The following is a 21,226-nucleotide window of genomic DNA, read 5'->3' as shown; positions in this document are numbered from 1 at the left end:
ACAGTCTGAAGAGCTGCTCCAAATCAGAGATATTACAGTGTGCACTCCCAAACCACTCTAACCAAGATGAATCTACCTATTACCAGGTTAGGAGAGCAGCTATTATTAGGGATCCTTGATTTCTTTCAAGTAGCTCCAATGGAATAAGCCACAAGTGAATAATAAAGATCTTATAATAGCCCTTAAGAATTCTTTTTAGGTTAGAAGGCACAGAAATGAACTCGGGAGAGTTAAAGAACTCTCATCTCCTGATAAGAAAAATAATTAACCTGACTTAATGTATCTGAGTAGGTCTTACATAAATCAGACTTTTGTACTTCAAGAGCCAGACTAAAACCATATATTAGAAGAGTATGTAGATATTGTCTTATAAGTACACATGGAACATATCTAAAACCACAAAGGTCTGCAGGTCATTTTGTGAAATGTTCGATATATTCTACTTAAAGGGAGATGTGTGAAGTACTCACAGTGCTTAGTTTGCTGGAGGTAATAATGATTCTTCTCTCATGCAACATACTGGCATAAAGTTGCAGCATGTTGTTCACATCCACAGCAACAAAATATTCAGTGAGGTTTCTCTGTTTAAATAAATAATAATAAAAAAAGTTAATAATATAGCAACAGTGGTAGCTAAGTGAAACATTTGATATATATCACTTGTGAACATTTTTGTCTAATTAGTAGGTGGGAAAAAAAACCAACCCCAAACTATTAAAGAAATCCCTTTGCACCAAAATTTGTGCATTTTAAAATAATTAATTGGGTTTTAAAGCAAATAAAAAGTCAACTGTGGTGTAAGTTATTAATATTTTGCTCATTTCATTATGCTTGTGACTCAGATTTGCCCTTTTGTATTTTCAAATTCAAAAAAAATATGAGATTGGGTATTATATCAGTATCACCATATGCTTTCAAGGTGACCATTACCCCCAACCCAGGAACAGACTTTTCACCACAGTGATAACTGCTCTGTCACAGTTACAGTAATAAAACTGCCACTTTGCCAGGCTCTCCCAAAGTCAACACATTTTACTGCACTTCAAGTACAGCAAAACAGCTTCTTGAACAACACCAAGCTTTTGCTTGAGCTGTGTGTGCCAGGACATCAAACATCCTGCAGAACTGGCGGAAGGTTCTGGCTTCTTCCTGCAGCCAACCTTTTCACCCCTGGTAAGAATCCCACTGTGGGGTTTAATCAGAGGCAAAGTCACCAGCACCTCCCATTAACAGTTCAGACATCAGAAAAGTGGGGGGAAAAGAGAAAAAGGGTGGGGGGATCTCTGTGTTCCAACTGAATGTAACTTATTTCTGCAGGGCGCAGCACCAGATACACACAAGTTCTCAATGAGTTAAAACAGCTACCAGCAAAATTGCCTGGGAAAACTGCAAATTTCTGTAAATACAGCAGAACATGAAAATATACTAATACAGCCAATATGCAAAATATTTAATTTCACACATTCATCATTAGATCTGCAACCAGCACTGCCATTCGTCTCTTCTCAGGGACAACACTGTTACTGAATGTTCATGTAGGAGGTCTATCAAGGATAGGCCCCAGCAGAATGACAGACATCAACACTGGAATTTCACACTAACATTCTGTTCTGGCTGTGGCCAACACATAGCAGCAAGATCACCCAGCTCTGAAAAAACAGCCAGGGCAAGATAAGTAGGAAAAGCTTCAGAGTAGGGTGACTTCCTTTTTGGATATGTTGCAACATTAAACAACAACAACAACAGAAAATTTGACAAGACAAACAAACATCCAGTGGTCAATCCAGTTTCATGCAAATTCATAAACCCATTATTAATTCCAAGACATGTATTAGAGTTATTCTTGGTCCACACTACATAGAATTTTGGAAGAGATAAAACCCAGAGATTTAGGGCTACAAACACTCAGTTTTAGGAAAAAAACTCAGGTCTTTCAAATGTTACTTTTAAGGGGTTGTCAGAGGCTGATGTACCATGAGGAATCTCAGTCCAATTTACCTTGGACACCCTCTAACACTGCAGTTGGTAACAGTGTGCTGATTCTGGGCTGAAAAAGCTCTGTTAAAAACCAGTTCACAATCTTGTACAGATCAATTTATCTTGGGGAGACAGTTACAGTTATTTCTTTGTTAGAGTTGAAAAGTTACTGCCCCTGAAATATGTGAACCTTACAAGAAATTCATTTTATTACTAATTTCCTGTAATTACCTCATCTCTTCACTCCTTGCATGTTCTAACTCCCCATTAGTACCTTACTATTTTGATTCATATTGAAAGAATTAGACTTTTATTACTGGAGTAAACAATAATTATAGAAAGGCATCTTAGAATTATTTTACTTTTCTCAAAACAGAAAAATAAATCTACACTGGCCTCACTGCAAGATCTTTAATCAATCCCAGGACCAGCTAGATGCTTTCTCATATTTTCTTCAATTTAAGCTCGTAACACGCCTTTAGCCTCCCAAACTGTATTTTAGTAGAACATCAAATAATAAGAGATTAAAAAGAGAGGCATTCAAAACATTAGGTGAAACAGATAAAAGCATGCATTTAAAAACTAAGCCCTGTCCTACCCTAGCAACAAGTGTCCTTTCTTTTATCCCTCCATCCAGCAACTTCCCCTGGTTTATTAGTTGCCACATGGTCCATACTCCTTCCTCAGAGTCCTTCCCAGCAGCACAGATGTTCCTCAGACCTCCTTCCTGTTACCAGCACCCTCCTGCTCCTGTCCACTGGTGTTTCCCTTCTGCGTCCTTCCCTGGCCCATCCCACCCTGCATCCCACGATACTCCCTGTGCCCCAACACCATCATCCACCAGGAACAAGCTCTGGGGCACTGCATGGTTTGGGGAGCCCCCACAGCTTCCAAAGGAGGTCTCTGTTTGAAAGTGTAAAAACACACCCCTATACAGCCATAGCCAACTCCAGATTTCGAGGCTGGAGGGGGAAGAAAGGACCCTTCAAAGCTCTTTCCTGAGATTCTTTCTAGCTAAAAAGGCCACAGAGAACGTGATCTGCGATTTTCCATTTGCAATTTACTCACAGCACCATCCAGGATTTAGCATCTACAAAATGCAAGTCTTCATACAGAAAATTAAAAAAAACCCCACCCCCTAAAGGAAAAAAAGCCCAAACTCCTGGTGCTTGGTCAGCATCGAAGTATAGGCAGGTACAGCACATTTTCAAAAAGCCTGAAATGACGCCTTCTGTGCAAAAAAAATTACTGCATATCTTGATGGCTGAATTTGCAGCTGAGCAATGCAGTGTTTAAAGAGCAAGTATTCAAATAAAACACGAGATGCAGAAGTAGAATAGATTTTATATAAGTAATCCTAGTAAAAGCAAAGAAGTCAAGTAACTACAAGCAAAGGCTGGATACAGCAGTGGTCAGAAATGACCTGTTAATGCTGTAAAATGGGTTAATGAACGCAACAGTAACTACCAGCTAAAGGTTGCAATAACAGACATCAATCATTTCTAAAAAAAGTCTTAGAAAAAAAAAATTCACTTGATAAAAGCCAAAGTTCAGCCTAGCCCAGAATGAGATTAAAGAAGAAATTGAATACTTACACTTTCAGGGATGGTTGGCAATCCAGTTATATCAGGAGTAATGAAATACGAGTGCTAATCGATGGGAAAAAACAATTGATAATTTATGCATACAGGAAAAAAAATTCTTTTCAGAAGAACCCAGCATTTAGGATTTCCAGCCCCATCTGTGTTTAAGCAAATAGCCATTTTTAAAATAATATTCTTACGGCTGCTAGACAAAGAATTAAGCAGATCACGACATGAAATGACAAGCTCTGGTTCTGCACGACACAAGTGCTGGGCTGCAGTTTTGAAATAACACTGAAATTAAGCCAGCTTTAAATGTTGCCATGAGCTTGAGAGTAGCATTGATTAAATTAAGCACTGAATTAAAAACTGCAACAAAAAAATGCTACAGGACAAAACGTAAATTTAGAAAGAAAACAAAAACCATCACATGAGAAAAACATTTAGAATAGAAATATCATTACTTGATATAAATTCTCTTTCCAAACATCTTTGAATCAAAAATGTGGTAACAGAAATGCAAGATCTGAAGCCTCAGCTTCTGCAATCATTTATTAAATACATTAACAATTTTATGCATCTTAGTTTGAGGCCATCTAAGATATAAATATAAAACTGATTAAACTAAAACCAGATGTAATGTAAATTAACTCTCATTAATCCAATACTCTTATTAGTCATCAGACATGGATTTAACTCAGGAATTTTAAGGAATTTTTTGCATGTTAGGCTAAATTTTGAAGGAGAAAAAAATGTGTGCATGTTAAGTAAATAAGATAATTATTGATTTTTTTAGATTTTGTTTTATAGAATTTTGATGTTTTCTCACTTTTTGTTTTTACAGTAAATTTTTACAATTATAATTAGCAACACAAAGACATAGCTTGTTCTCAAGTTAAACTTTAAATAGATATACCAAAACAAAGTAAGATTTAAATGAGCCTTGCATTCAAGAAAAAAAAAAATTAATACTATTAAGTCTATGTAGGAGACTTATTAAACCAGCTTGATACATTTAATAGAAAATTTTCCTCACAAATTAGGTCATTTGGCAATAGTTAAAATTTAAGGAAAAAATTGGCTTTAAAAAGGCATCCCATAAACATCATACCACTTGCACAATAAATATCACAGGTATTGTTTCACATCAACACAAGGAAAAAATTTTTTTTTCTCCTCTCAAGAAGAGGAAAATATTGATATTAGATTCAGATAGAATGCCTTCATTCTTCAGAAGTATATTGAGAACAGAAAATTATTCCCTATATGTAATAAGATCACAGAATATTTATCAAAATATTTCTGAGTAATGAAGTTATTAACTTAGAGAAGTAATTATTTCTAATTAACAAAGTAATAATATTTCACTCATTAAACAGAAAAGGAAGCCAAAACTATAAGAAGGAAAAGCCATCACTGTAGCCATTAAGAGTCATAAAGTAGCAAAAATAGTGTGGTATGGAGTCCTTGCACATCTTTGTGAACTCCCTTAGGAAGATGAATGACCTTGGAAGAGATACTAAATTAATAGTTGTTGTCTTGTATAAAGTTTTCTCTAAAAAGGACACTGGAAAATGCAAGTTTTGCTCATCAGCTCAAGGGATTGATTTTTGTAGCAGTTTTGACAAAAGGATTATGATGCACACACACAGAGCTCTGAAGCTGGATTTAAACAGAAAAGGTACGTTAATATTAGATGGGTCTTTCAGGCCAAAGAGAGCAGCAGAATTCCCCAAAGGACAGGTATAAATGAGCCTCAAATCAACAGAGATGTCCTATAGCAGATGATTATTTCTTTAATTATGATAGGTTTTAGATAGTCAGTGCCTTTTAAACTCACCGATACAAGACAAGGCTGTTTTTTCAAAACTTGCTCACTTGTAAAAATCATCTCTTGGTTCTTATGCAAGATGAGAGAAAGATTGAACAGTTGACTTTTGAGTTTTCCAACAAGAAAGGCCAAAGCTGGCTATACTGCTTATAATACTCCGTGTTTAAAATACTGGCTGAAAGTAAGTTTCATTCCTTCTATTCCTCCCCATTTGAATTCAGACTTAGCTAGCCTTCTCAATAATGACAACATTTAAAAAAAATTAAAACAAAAAAAAAAAGTGACCTAAATTATTTTTAAGTTCAGGTTTCATAGAACAAGTGACCACCTCCTAAATTTCAGCTGCGGAGTATTTATTACTGGGACTAACAGGTGAGAGTAGAACTTGGTCCCTAACTGGACAAAGGCATTTTGGTGTCTCCTGACTAAAGGCTGCAAGGAAACACTACATATCCAGATATTGGATCCAATTTATGCATGTTATGCACACACAATCATAAGGACCACTGTGGTCTGCCCCTCAAGCCCTGCTGCAGCATTCATGAGCCTTTACCCTGCAGCACATCTGAGTGAATGAAATCTGAACAGACTGATCCTGGCACAAGGAAAAGCCACCTCAGGACATCAGTTCTACAATTATTTTTCAGACTGTAATTTAAGTCTATTACTACTGATAGTTCCAGTCTAGCTTTTCTACAGTATCTGAGGACCAAGAAAGAAACATCAGCGCAAAAGACTAGAACTTCAAGTGGCAATAAATATTTCCCTGCTCCCTGTGGCATTACAAAAACAGAGATGCCTTTAGACCCAAGAAGCATTGGGATTCCAGCTGACCCATTCCTCCCTGCTCTGCCGTGTCTCAACCCACAATATTTGCTTGACTGTCCCTGGAGCCAAGATTTTGGCAAGAGGTTTGTATTTGGATAGCCATTACTCAGCTAGAAAGATTACAAAACTCTTTGATATAACTGGGAACAAGGCATAATTGAGAAAAAACAATTCCAAAGTCAGACAACATTGAAATAAAACCAACAAGTATCGAGTTTACAGCAAGCAATCTCTTGTTCACCAAGACAGCCATGTCCACATTCCCCACAACATTCATTTTGAAGTGGGCAAGTTATAGACAAGATGAAGTTTGTGAGAAATACCAGGGAAAATATATTTTAAATTTCTCTATGTCCCTCTGAACCACAGGAGTTCTGAAGGACATTTTATAAAGCATTTTAGAGTTGCCAAACTATAATTGGTTGTAATACTATAATTAATGATAGCAAAATATTATTTGAGATGCAGAAGTGTTTTTTGCAAAGGTGCTAGGAACTGAAACATTACACTGACAACACAAACAAAAAACATATCAACAGAAACAATTCCAACTGCAGCCTCAAATCCAGTTCATTGTTCTGGTGAAAAACACCACACAAGACTGGAAGGACTTTCAAATACAGTCAATTAGCACTGTACAAGGTGGGAAAATATTAGGTCTCTATAGCCTAGTGAAAAAAAAAAAGGAATCTGAAGTATGAAAAAATAAAATAAAATAAAGGTAGCATTATGTTAAGCAGCAAGGATCACTAACTGCTGCATCAGAAGTGGTAGACTCCATTTTTCCTGCCTTCATAATAGGGCCAGATGCTTTTCTAGAATCTGCGTTTACTTTAATTGAAGTACAGGGCTTATTTCTAAAATGCGTGAGCTAAAAGTCACAAAAATCACACAAATAAGGTGAAGATAAATAAACTAATGATACTTCAGTATGTGTGTAAGCGAAGACATTACAAAATCACTTCTTTCTGTGTCCTGCAAGTTGTGATGGTTCCACCAAGACTCAGCTACTTGCACACTGTGGTAAGTGCAGTAACTGTACAGATGCTCTGAACATGCACAATGGCTCAGCAGAGGTTCTGTGCTGGCTTTATATTTCACATAAGCTCTACAAGTGTGTTTAAACATGCATCCAAAAGCTAATTCTGGTTCAAACTTCACTAACCATAACAGTGGCATATCCACTTCTTGATGTTTCTGCAGCAACATCATCTTGCCCCACTATCACCATCCCATCCCACATCCCAAAAAATTGGAGCACAAAAGCAAAGGAAGCCTGGACAGATTATTTTACTGAGATGTGCTGAAAGTTTCACGTAACGAAGTGTACTTCTACTGTTCTTCCTACAGCATTTTTGTATGATTAGGCAAAACTAGGAAAAAGGGGAAGAAAGATGGGAAAGCAGCCAGCTTTCACAGACTTTTGACCAATCCTGAAACTGTACCTACTCAGACTTAAGAGGCAATAAAACTGAGTTAGTGTCTCCTGATGCACAGCAGGAGAAACCAAAATTGTCTACATGAAACAGCTGGAAGCACAAAAAAAGTAGTTCTAGCACTGTCAGATTCCACTGCAGTTTATTTTCTCATCCATAGAGCAGAATTCAAATTTCTGCTTCTTTATGACTATAACTTTTAGAAAACAACATGAGACAGAGACAGACTCTACCCTGCACAGAGGAAAAAAAAGGTTGTCCAAGGCAGTTAAGGATGGGAAGGAACACAAATTTACTCTTTCAAAGGGTTGAGGTTTCTTTTTCTTTCAACTTTACCTACGATTTCATAGTCAGTAGGAATGAAACAGAAAAAATACTTACCACACTTAAACTGACTAAAGCATTCGCCTTTGGCACAGGATGGTTATACAATGATTCCAACAAATCATTTGAGTCATTTTCCTATAGAGAATACATTTTAAAGATAATTAATTATCATATAAAACTAATTACTATTTACTATACATCAAACTACATATTGACAAATAGATATAAATATTTAATAACCAAAACAATTATAATTCATATTGAAGTATTTAAATATTAAGTATAAAATTCAGGCCAGATTTTTATCTCATAAAAAGATTGTATCTGCAAGTTAAGTCCATCTCTTACATGTTTCTCCACTCACTCCTTAAGGGACTCACATCATTTACAACTGAAAACTGGGGTACCGTGTCTAGCTGCTCTGTACATCCTGGACATCATGTTCCTAAAACTGCTAGCCATGATATTTAAAATTTATTTAAAATTTTATTAAATATATCTCATCAAAACACATAAAAGAGTTAATAAGGTTTACTGAAATGTACTTGCAGCTACCCAGTTTAACTGGTATCTGTCACTTTGGTCTCTAGAAGGGATATTTACTTAGGAAACAGAAGTCATTAGAGTTTTGCTGGTTTGGGGTTTTCATTCAGTTTAGGGGGTTTGTTCACAGAGATTAAATGCTTTATGTTGCCAAAGTAAAACCAAAAGTATCAGTGAAAAGCCAGGGACGGCTTATAAACAAATTGTTTTGAGTTTACAGAAAGCTTCTGCCTCTCCTTGTAAAAAGAGGATGCTACTGTACCTCACAGCAGTGAACAAGGCTCTGGGTCCAGCTCTTGATCAGGTAACAGTGCCTGGGCCAGGAGGGAGCAGCGTCCTCCCACAGCAGCCTCAGCACAGGTGGGCTCCAGGCAGGGGATAAACTGCTTCCATGCTGCTGCAGCTCTCTGACCCACCACAGCAGCTGCTCAGCACACAGAACAAGCCCTTCTACCTAAATTGCTTGAAGTAATAACTGCAATGCCAGCACTGGTTGGTGATCAAGACAATCCCTATCCCCCTTACCTCAAATACAGCCTTAATAACAGTTTCTTCTACTACAGTGAAATAGGGACCAAAACCAAGGTCTAATTATAGCACCTGTAAGACTTATATATATTTCACTTCATTGAATCACACAGCCAAAACCAAAATTTCCTATTTATCTTTTTACACAAAATATCATCATTCTCTATAGTCCGTTTACTATACCGCATAATTATTGCTTATTCTATACTTCATGTATATTTGAGATGTCAGCTTTTCCAGTATACAGCATATGGCAAAATATTGATGCTTTTTTTTTAATTGAAATCTAATACACTAATATAAAGCAGAAAGTTATAGCTTTAATGTTCTCAGTAAAGATAGATGCCAGTAGCTCCTTTGCTGTGTAATCTTGGAATACCTCTAATTGCTCATGAATATGCAAACTAAACTATCATGATTCTTCACCAAATGCTGCAAGTAATTTTGTCTTGCTCCTTGAGATGTCAGAAATTACGAGAGGTAGTTTTTAGTTAATATGAAGGGTGAAACAGTACATCATATTTTATACAGCTCTGAACAAAAGTGTTTGCAGCTGATATTCAGATAGTTCCAGAGAGCTACAGTTTACAATCAATACGTCATGCAGCTCTCCAGTGATGTGACACGGCTCACACTTCACACGGGACCTGTTTATGCTGAGACTGACACATTATAAAGGTATATTTTCAGCAGCTTTTTTAGAATAATGTGGGATTCAAGTGACTGTGGAAGCTGTATGTTCAGATTCTTTGAATTTCAGTAAGAGGAATAAAACTTGTTCTAAATCCTACTAAAACCTTAAACTTTTAAACAGTATACAATCCCTTTACAGTATTTGAAATGATGAGTAATATTTCAAGGAAAACATTTTACACAAAGAACTAGAATATGTAAAATTACCTGTTCTTTAGCCAAATAATCTGCCAAGGTATTTAGGAGCTTGCAGTATACCTCAAACCATGGTAGGTAACTAAAACAGGAGGAAAACAGTGTTTTAATAAAATAGCCATGTATTTTTCCAGTGCTTATAAAATACTACAATGATTGATCTGACTTGCACATTTTTATAACATCTCTACATATAAATAAAAAGCATATTAAACTTTTCCCCAGATATTCAATAGTGCATCACTGATAGACAGTATAGATAGATGGCTTCTTTATGCTGGACACCTGCACGAAGTTCCATCAAGGGCAGAATAACTCATAATACTCAGACTTCTTAGTATTTTCAAGGCACCAAAAAAACCATTTGAGACATTTTCTAATCTCATTCCTAATCTCATTAAATGTTACCGATTTCAGTAGTTACTTGCAATTTTGAAATTCTACATCTTCCTATACCCAGTGGACTGACAGACCTGATGCTTCCCTGGAGAATGAAAAGCAACTTTGGGCAGACCAGGGACCCCCTATGTGACAAGTGGTGCAATACTGTGTAATAGTAGAGATGTCACATTATATGTAAGAATATTGGTTCCCCTATAAAATCATTTCTGTAGATAAAATTAACTTCCACAAAAGTAAAAATATTCACCTATGTTGCAAACACAAGCACATTAATACATCTACACTTAAGAGACTTTTAACAGAAGTCGGCAGCCTGTGAGTACAATACTCTCACTGAGTTAAACAGAATCCAAGACAAATAAGACATAACTGAAGAGTATAAGAAACTCAAACACAGTGATATCAATTCCAATTTACCATCTTCTAAAGAAGTTACCTTTAACTAAATAATAACAATATAAATCATGCCTTATTTACAAGTTACACACCTCACATCTGTTAGAATTTTATCACAAACATTACTGAATAGGGAATATTATAGTTAATATTAGTTGTTTGAGATTAGAAGGGGGAGCTGGAAAGGAAATAGTGCCTGAAAGGTTTACAGAACATTTCATACCCATATATAACACTACTACAGACTTCATTCCTCAGTGCAGTGTAAATCCACAGACGTGTATTTCTTACAGGCTTTAGTGCACACTGCAGACAGACCTTAAATTTCAAATTTATATATTCCAGGAAATATGCTAACTGCAACTGCAAAAACCCAGTGTGCAGAACCAAAATGTTTTCCCTGATAGGAAAAGGAAAGCTGTCAGGGGGAAAGCCTGGCTGGTAGAGAAGCCAAGCACTGCTTTGTGCAGTGAGTCCAGTGAAGGGTTATGTTTTCTTTGTAACACCTCTGTTCTCAGTACGCAGCTGGCAAGGCTTTAGAAACAGATCCTGATTCTTAGGGTAAAGAAAAAGCGCAGCAGAAATCCAAACACAGTTATAGCTAATGCATTTTATAGCAGTCTTTGCTGTCTTTATAAATGCTTAACTACTGTCTCCTAAAAAAAAAACAAACCAACAAACCAAACAAAAAAAAAAAAAGCCCACCAAAAAACCCCATAAACAAACAAGCCTCACCAAAAAAAAAAAAAAAAAACAACACAAAACCAAACAAATAAATCCCACAAAAATCCACCAATTTACTCTTTTTTACTCTTTTTACTCTACTTTACCATTTGCTCTTGCCAAGCCAAAGTTACAAAGGCAATGATTTAATAATTTCTTTTAAATCCACCATATTAATCTTTATCACACTTTACCACACATTGTGCTGGCTATTAATCAAAACAACATCAACCCCCTAATGCTCACCGACGTTTTAATGCTTGGTATTGCTGACAGTGGTTAAGGTGTGACACTATCACATTTGTTTTTCAATATATTCTTAATATAATTATAAAATTTACTTCAGTGCACCTTTGTAAGGCCACTCACTGCTTAGAGGTGTGAACATTCCATGCTCTCGTAAAACACCCACCATATCAGCACCTAAAACATCTGATATTTGAGCATTCTTTCACCTAGGACTCCTGTTCTATTATCTTCCCAAATCATGCTAACCTGGTTTTACACATCACTGAAACACAGCACAGAGAGGCAAACAGAAATAATTGTTCGCTGCCGTGTTCAGAGTTTCTGCAAATGTCAGAGCTGTGGAACAGCTTCACAACCTGGAATTACAGCAGGGACTGGAACATTGTCCTAGCATTTTGTCAAAGTCAAGGTTCAAGGTAGGTATAAATCACAAAGTATTTTTACAACACTGCACACACAAATGGGTAACACTACCTAAAGGCTTTCCAGTCTCTTGCTATCACCTCTGTGTTAACAGTATACATGACCCCAGCACATCTTGCTGTAGAATACTCCAAAATCTCATCTGATCATCTATTTTTCATAATGAACACTTATGAACAGCATTCTATTAAAAAAAAAAATTCTCCTATTTCAATAAAATATCAACCATTCTTCTTTTCTATATGCATGATCTCATGCCCCTATTACTGAGAAAAGAAAAATTAAATGCAATTTTTAACCATTTAAAAAGGTCAAATTAATTATTTGAAATTAATGAACCCTAACAGAAAGCCAAGGGAGATTTTTATTTCATACAGCAAGACAGGCTGACCAGAGTACTTGCACAGAAATTTCTTCCCTTAGCAACATCGGGTTGATGACACACTTCCATGTCTTTGTCTAAAAAACCACTAAGAAAAACATCCTACTCGACCACAGTTTATGAAAGTCAGTGTCCTTTATGAGCTGAAAGAACAGTAAAAGAATTGCTTTAAGCCTAACCACAGACACAAGGTTAATATAATTTCAATGTGTCTCTTAAACCTGAAAAATTAAGGAAATCAAAACAAGTACTCCATTACATTATACAGCATGAAACCAAAGGTTGCCAGAACCTGTCCTCTGCTTCTTTTCTACATAATCTTCAGTTCTTCAATAGCACAGCCTAATTGCAAAAGCTTTTGTCAATATTTCTAATTAAAATGTTCTTCAACAAAATATTACAAAGATCTACTAGAAAGCAAAAATGTTTCCTTTGTATTTTTCTTTTATGTATTTGCTAATTGTAATTAATTCAGCATAATAAAGAATCATTATACCTTCTTTTCATAAACAATAAAGATTGCATTTGAATGTGTGCATATACAGTGCATCTCTGCATTCAAAAGTAAACATAGTTGTGTTTGTTCATGATAAAGACACCATCACATGGTTTTTAGATTCTCAACTCAAAGACCAAGTACAAGCTCTTTGCAATTTGTTGAATCCTCAAGGCTGTCAAGCAACACCTTTGGCCTTTTTTATCCTAGGCTAATTCTGGACGCATGTTTTGTTAATAATCCTATTTATTGATTTGGACTGCTCTAGTAAACAGATTTATTTGTAGGTAAACACTTGATTGATATAGGCTTTACATCTTTATCCAGTATATCATATTGGACAAAGAATTGTATATGGAATCACAGAATCCTGTAGGCTGGAAAAGACCAGAGTCCAACCATCAACTCAGCATTGCCAAATCTACCAGCAAACCACATCCCAAACACCACATCTACCTGGTCTTTTAAATCCTCCGAGGGATGATGAATCCACCACCTCTCTGGGAAGCCTGTTCCAGTGCTCAACAACCCTTTCCATGAAGAAACTCCTAATATCCAATCTAAACCTCCAGTGGTACAATTCACCCACTAGCTACACTCTCTTTTCAGGTGGTTGTAAAGAGCTGTAAGGTCACCCCTGAGCCTCCTTTTCTCCAGGATAAACATCCCCAGCTCTCTCAGCTGCTCCTGGTCAGGCCTGTGTTCCAGACCTTTCACTAGCTCTGTTACCCTTCTCTGGACTTTCTCCAGCACCCCAATGTCCTTCCTGAGGTGAGTAGCCCCAAACCAAACACAGAGTTCATAGTGCTGCCTCACCAGTGCCCAGTACAGGGGGACAATCCCTGCCCTTGTCCTGCTGGCCACGCTGTTCCTGATCCAAGCCAGGATGCCTTTGGCCTTCTTGGCCACCTGTGCACTGCTGGCTCTTGTTCAGCTGCTGCCAAGTCCTTTTCCATCAGGCAGCTTTCCAGTCCCTCTGCCACAGCCTGGAATGCTGCATGGGGCTGTTGTGACGCAAGGACAGTACCCAGCACTTGGCCTCGTTGGCCCCCATGGCATTTGTTTGTATGACAGCTAAAATCCAGAAGCATTTTGGGTCAAAGGCTCTTCTTAGCTTGTCTTGTTAACAAATCTTGCAAAATTATTTGATCTTTGCCAGCACAGTAGAACTAGTCCATGTACAGAAAATTCGTCCAGCACACAAAAGTCCATCAGCATCAATTAGTCGGGTAACTATTTTTTTCAAGTCAGTACAGAAATGCATTATCTGAAACACACAGTTTTTAAGTGGCTGAATTTGACAGAGGAAACCTGTAATACATTACTCCTCCTAACTCAGAACTGGCACACTAATATGTACATTAATATGTATCTTACACAGTTATGTATACCTTAATGTGTTAAGGTACACACTAATAGATACCTTAACAACAGATAAAATCAAAATTAAAGTCCATTACCAGAAAAACCTCACCACCATATCTGTATTCATAAAATTATTTATGAGCAGTCAGTACATTTCATAATTAATTAGGGGTCTTATGTAAATGTCTAAAGGTTATCAATAAATCCCCTTCACAGTAGAGAAAGTAGAGGAAAATAAGGGCTTTAATATTCAATTCTAATGTATTTGAAAACCTAAATTAATTTCAGTTCTTAAACTATGCAACCACTACTGGTTTCTTATTTTTCTTTAATTGTAGCCACTGCCCTTGCATTCCTCAAGTTACAGTCAATAACTGTTTGAAAAGCAAACATGTAAGACAAGCATAGAACAACATCCAAAAACATACCACAATTTCTCTAAATATTTCTTCTATAATCATGTGAAACATAAGAACATAGACAATATTAATAGATATATATTCCCTGATGGACAATATGGGGAATGGGTCTTTATTTAAAAGTATAGCCCCTGTCTGTCAGAAAAGCAAGAGACCAAGATCCTTCATGGTTAATTAAAAACACACTTAGCATTTTCTCTTAATCCAAATGAGCCACAAGGCAGGAGTTCAGACTTTCATTCAAAGTCACGCACAACCCCTGTTGCCATAAGTAGACTTCCACCTCACCGGTGCTTCTACTACAGCTCTGATAAAACTTTTACATTCATGAGTCAAAGGTTAAACAAAGGAGAGGAAATGTTTTCTGTCAAATAGTCAGGTAACCACTAACAGTCCTGAACTATCAGCAGGAATCTAACTTCTAGTAATCAAATAAAACTAAGGAAACTGCCTTTCCGTAGCTAAATGTCTAATGTCTAGGGGCTACTTTTCTGTCTGGAAAATTGACACAAAATGTGTAAAATTGAAACATTCTGCTTCTAAGGGATTTGCCTAAAGGAAGAGTGAAAAAGTTTCAAGCATGGTCTGAACTGAAGAACTACAAAGCCTTACCACATAAACCTGTCTTCCTTATTAGAGCATTTCATTTGGAAACATAGGTGACAATTTTACAGTCATAAAATTAATGAAATCTAAGACTGAGTATTTTAATGATGCATTTTGCGTTCCTCTGCATACCTAAGGTCAACCTAAGAGTCCATCAAAAGTTTCAAATTATTTGTACTTTGTACTAAAGCCATTCAGGTAATTCAAAATCAATTTCATGGAAATGCAGAAAGGATTATTTCCACAGCAAGCAGCAGTGATACTTATAAACAAAACCCAGAAGAATCAAGTCTACTTGATTCAAAAGCAGACATTCAAGTTTCTACCATGCCACTTCAAACCTCAACTAGCAGTACTATTACCCAAAAATAGGAAAAGTAAAATTAGCATAAAAGATCCAGTATAGGATATGAGCTCAACAAGGTATTTGACAATATGCCTATTGTGTATCCCTTGTCTTACAGGGCTGCATTAGCTCAGCAGTTTGTGGACAGGGAGGAGGAGACACAGCAGGATTCACACCAAGAGCTTCACAAAGCAACCATGCAGCTTAATGAAAATAACAAAATTAAATAAAACTTGCAAAGGAATCACACAGCATTTCTGGAGAATAATCCAAGAGTTATTTTCTCATATTACAATGGTTTAGCACTTTGAATTTGGCAACTGCAGTCAAGCTCTGTATATTCATTCTAGACAATACAATATCACAATTAAGTTCTTCAAACAAAAACACCTGAAAAAGCTACCTTGAGAAATTTTTTATTTCACTTTCTAAACATAGAGTATTTGAACAATACATTCTGGTTTGGAAGACAATTCTATTTACACAATTCATACAAATGTGTGTATAAAATTTAAACAAACTCTGTAAAACTTCAAGAGGAATTTCGAACACACAAATATATTTTCTGTTTCAAACTACCCAGTTTAAAGCAGAACCATGTGGCTACAAATTCAGAGATAATTTCCTTTAATTAGCGTTTCAGATGGAGAATGAATTATAGAGCAAAGTCCCATAAACCACAACACTTTAATCTTACATGCAGCTTTGAGTTGTTGGTGTAAAAACTGAGGACAAGCAGCCTTTACTTCAGCCTTCAGTTAAGAATCCCATTCAGCAGTTGAAATTCTATCTCTTTAGAAGCTTTGGCATAGGTTAACACACGGCTTGGCACTATCCACAAAAGACATGAAGGGAAAAGCTGTGTCCTGCTCCCCACTTATCAGCCTATCCAAATTTCTACAATAGTTCCTTCCAATCACTTTGACTGGCTTGTTCCTGCTCATCTTTAGAGATTTTTAGTTGCATTTCAGTTATTTATGACAATTCAACTAAGTTTTCTGTATTTGACTATCTCTAATTTTGTAAAAGCCTCAGTCTGTATCTTATTATAGTACTCTTATCCAAGGGGGTAAATCCATGTGCACATGGAGAAGGCAGTTTGACATGGCATTTCTGTACACCTGCACCTCTGTGTTTATATAAATCCATGGCTATTGGGCACCAACCTGTGATGAACAAGTGGTCTGAACTGCCCATACACCAGCCATCATGTGTATACACACAGCAAATATCATTTTATGTGGTTTTGATATATGGACAAAAGCGAGGTTGAACATGCATACGCATTCTTTATATAAAAAGACAGCATTCATTTGGTTCTTTGTTTTTTGATTAATTTAAGAACAATAAGCATGTGCAAAGGAGAGACAGATAAAATGCCCAAAGAAATCTGCTTAGTGAGTCTTCTTTCACTTGGTCACTTCTAATGAATCTTGGAATTCAGAGCAAAAACCAGACTGGCTACTAGAACACATCAAATGGAAATAGTGGTGCATTCCTTCCATCTGATCTAAACACAACACACCACACACACATATTATGGAGATAAGCAGACTACCCAGCTACGAGTACAATGCTGTGAAGCCAGTGCTGTTACGCATTCAGCTGTGCATTGTAAATCTGAAATTGTCACAATAAAAGCAATAAAGGCAATGCTTTGGATACGGTTCAGTGAAAAATTACAGCTTGCTACTTTTCATTTTCCTACTTATTTCTACCAAGTAACAGACCACTGACTAATCTTTAGCTCATGCATGCCCATGGGGAAATGTTAAAAGAAATACCCAGTTTACACCAGCTGAGAATTTACATATTTTGCTTTGCAGCACTCCATACAGTACTTAACGTACTTGAGCGTGCATAACTGATTAAATGTTGTTACAACCACACAAACAATGCAAAAAATTTTGTTTCTAGCTTGATGAGGGAAGAAATGATTAACTCAGAGAAAAGAGATAAAAGCATAGACATACATTCTCACTCTGGGCTTTGACAAGGTATATTAAAAAAGTACCACAGAGAAAAGGGTTAAATATTATACATTCCAAAAGCCTAAGACTTAAATCCTTCTGAAATATTACTAAAGACATATTTCAAAGATCCTAGGAAGTAAATTTATTTTCAGAATAAAATATTTCCCTTTTGCTGCATTCATTATATGGTAATATTTTCTTTCCTTGCAATATTTACAGCAAACATTTCTTTTTAAATTACTTGCCAAAAAACATCCTGTGTACTGGCTCTCAACATTAGTATGGCATCTGTTTAAAAGTTCATTAAAATCTTGATGTGCTCTTTCCAATAATTTTAAGCACTACCCTACAAGTCTCTATATTGGTTGGTCTTTTTTTCCCCTCAGTGTTCATTTACTGATAATCCTTTTACAAGCTGATGTTCAGTTTTTCTCCCTAACTCACATGGTCTATTCTAATTACACCCTCCATGACTACCTGATTTCCATGTTGTCCAAATACCTGAAAATCTGCTTTTCTCCATATTCTTCCTACTCTACTCTCCAAAATTCTCTCTCCCCTTTGCTGCCAATGCATTTGGGTCCTCCTCTCTTTTGTTTGGAGATTATCTCTTTAAAAGCAATTTAAATTCAATTTTGTTCTTCCTATTTGCTGCTGAACTGGATATTCCCATCTCCTCTATGGGGCTTGCAGACTTCTAGGCTCTTAATTGAAGTGGCAAATTTGTCTTCAGATCACTCTGCCTTTAATTTAATTAAAATTGTTTTAGGACAGCTAAATAATTGGGGTTTTCTGTTACCAAAACAATTATATTAAGAGAGAAGAGAAGAAAAGAAAAAGCAGAGGGGGAAATAAAGTATTTCTTTGGGGTCACTCTCCCCAACATCAGTGTCTCTTCTGCAACAAAACAGCATGCTCTTACCTTGTGAATTCTCTGGATCTGGTGTTTCTTATACTAGATATAGTCTGGGCAAAGAACTTGGAAAAGACACCCAAAAATCTCCTTTCCACAGACAGGAATACGGAATAATGCACTTTACTGTTGAATTGACAGAGTGCTTGTCAAAGATCTGATTACAAAGTAAAAATATCCACATAACGGTCCAAGCCTCTAAGGCTGCAATGTATTGTTCTCTGTTTTTAAGCAGAGATTTCATGTTATTTAAATAAAATTATTTGGCTTCACAGAAGAATACCATCATATGCAGCTTGGGACCTCATTTTACGTGAAAGCAACAGTAACACTGCTGTAGAAAAGCAATACCCTGATAGCCAAGTTAAACATATTAGCAGAGAATTTGTAAAAGATAAGTTTTTTCTTGTATTTTTTTATACTCACTCACTGACTCAATTTTTATTGTCCCACCTTACCTTAGAATACAGAGGCAGACCTTGCCTCCTGACGTCAAACGGCAGAATCCAAACCTTTGCTTACTTTCAATGTCGGTGAGCACAAAGGTGAAATGCTGTCCTACTTGGTTTTGGGATACCCTGAAAAACCAGATACAGAGCATAAAACCATTAAATCACATAAAACATGAGCATTTAAGTCACTGGTTTCAAGTATCTTCATGCTCAATTCTCAATACAATTCTACTGTCTGCTGTTCTTTTCCAATTCTTACACGATCTTCTACAGCAGACTATCTAAGAACCTGCTAGTAATGATTAACAACTGCCATTTCTGGTTCAATCTTAGATGACCACACTGAAAATTAACTCCTAGAGAAGCTGAAAATCATCACAGACCTCAGTCTACCAGTCAGAGAGCACAAATACTTCTTTAATTTATCCCTTGTAACATGTGGCAGGGGGGTTGTTGTGGGTTTTTTTGGGTTTTGCTGGTTTGTTTGGTTTTTTTTTTAAATCTCCAGAAAATAAAATACAGAAAATCTACCCGGTATGGAAAAAGAAAGTAGCAGTTGATCAAAGGGCAAGAGAAGCTACAAGGTCACAGGTATTTTATACTGTTTAACATGTGCATGACAAAGGTTTAAAGATTAGCCAAGTGGTACCACTACCCAGCCTGTAGAGTCTCCCACTCTTCTCAGTTTGGTTTAGCCCCTCATGAACATAAAGTGACTAGGATGAACCAAAAGCCTGTGCTGAGCATACAACATTAGAAGACACACTTAGTCCAATAAAATCACCCATAATTAATAGACTTTTTCATTAGGTAATTAAACTCAAATCACTAAAACTAGCACTCTCTTCAGTTGCCTTCAACAGCCTGGAACAACCCAGCGCTGTCTTTAAACACTGCAAATACTCAACGGCTTGTGCTCAGCCCCTCCTTGCTCAGGTTCTGGGTAGCTGGATACTGCACACTGTGCCTGGCACCACAGAGCCAGCAAACCAGCCCTTACTGCTCCCCTGCCAACCCTGCAGTTTTCTCTGCCACATCTCTGCACTTTGCTCTTCCCTGCAGAGAGCAGACTGCCATGAAATGTGTGGTGTGGTTTCAGCAGCCCTGCACATCCTGGGGCCAGGGGCTCCCACAGAAACCCAGCAGCAGCTGCTCAGTGGGAGCACTGGAAATGCTCCCAGCAGTGACCTCGGCTGCCTCTGCTCCCACCCTCCCTCTGCTCAGCCATGTCCCACTCTAAAGCTTGGAGCTTCCAGCAGCCAGGCCTGGCTTCTCCTTACACCATGAAACACCTGGCAGGGTTAGGCTGGAGGCTCTGCACACAGTCAAATTAACCCAAACTGCTTTTAATGTATTGTGTGCATCTGTGTGAGGCAAAATGTCTGCACACTTTAATAAAGAGATTTAAATTCTGATATTTTCTATTAAAAATAGCCCAGCCAAGTTATGAGTTCAGTGGGAAGCATTTCCGATGCTATCTCACCACCTCCAAACCACAATCCTCCCTTTGCTTCCTTAAGAGAGGTAACTCCTTGTTCTGGCAGTGTGTAAGTGGCCCAGCTTGAAAACTGCTTCCCACACAATTTAGAAAGAGATGCGAGCAGCAAGTCCCAGATTTTTAATATGAGAAACACTCCAAGGCTAAAACTGAACTTCCACAAGAACCCATTTGCATTTGGTCCCATTTGCTTCAAAAGAACAGCTAACAGAAGCCAGTGACTGACCATCCATCTGGACTACATTTTCTGTTTAGTTTAAAATACTGAATTAATTCTGGGTTTCTAATTTGAGAGGTCCACTTACAATGTGGAGGCAGCAAGGATGCCAGTTTTTCTACTCCCCTTCAGCAGAATTAAAACTGACTATATGTAAGCCTTACCATGAAAAACAAGCTAGTATTGGGGATTTTGATCAATAGATGACCACAGTGTATAAACCAGACACATAAAACATCCCACAAGTGCTAGCCCTACAGCTTTAACACTTACATGGCATGTTCCATCATGCAGACAAACACTGACCAAGTGACTTGGGGTTTGTGCCTCTCTGTTTCACTGCAGCACGTTCAGGTTGCTCACAAGTCTCCCCTCCAGAAACAGGCAGCAGCTCCTGGCCCTGCTACCTGGACCACAGCACTGAT

At 37.2% G+C, this 21,226-nt stretch overlaps 1 protein-coding gene across 3 annotated transcripts in view; it reads right to left on the bottom strand.

Moving 5' to 3' along the window:
- Window positions 1-21,226, bottom strand: part of DENND1B (DENN domain containing 1B) — a 152,095-nt gene that overhangs the window by 69,573 nt on the left and 61,296 nt on the right. For 2 of the 3 annotated variants that reach the window (XM_083867250.1, XM_083867252.1), the window contains 6 exons: window positions 19,093-19,212; window positions 9,954-10,023; window positions 8,037-8,117; window positions 5,401-5,460; window positions 3,573-3,626; window positions 471-581 (listed from right to left, as the gene is read on the bottom strand). In XM_083867250.1, coding sequence (XP_083723376.1) covers window positions 471-581; window positions 3,573-3,626; window positions 5,401-5,460; window positions 8,037-8,117; window positions 9,954-10,023; window positions 19,093-19,212 — 496 coding nt within the window. The remainder of the gene's footprint in view (window positions 1-470; window positions 582-3,572; window positions 3,627-5,400; window positions 5,461-8,036; window positions 8,118-9,953; window positions 10,024-19,092; window positions 19,213-21,226) is intronic. The other variant, XM_083867251.1, reaches the window with a different exon arrangement.

Source organism: Zosterops lateralis (genome assembly GCF_965231275.1).
Source record: "Zosterops lateralis genome assembly, chromosome: 9".
Lineage (NCBI taxonomy): Eukaryota > Metazoa > Chordata > Aves > Passeriformes > Zosteropidae > Zosterops > Zosterops lateralis.
Note: the sequence above shows the minus strand (reverse complement) of the source record. Positions and strands in the feature narration are given on the sequence as shown.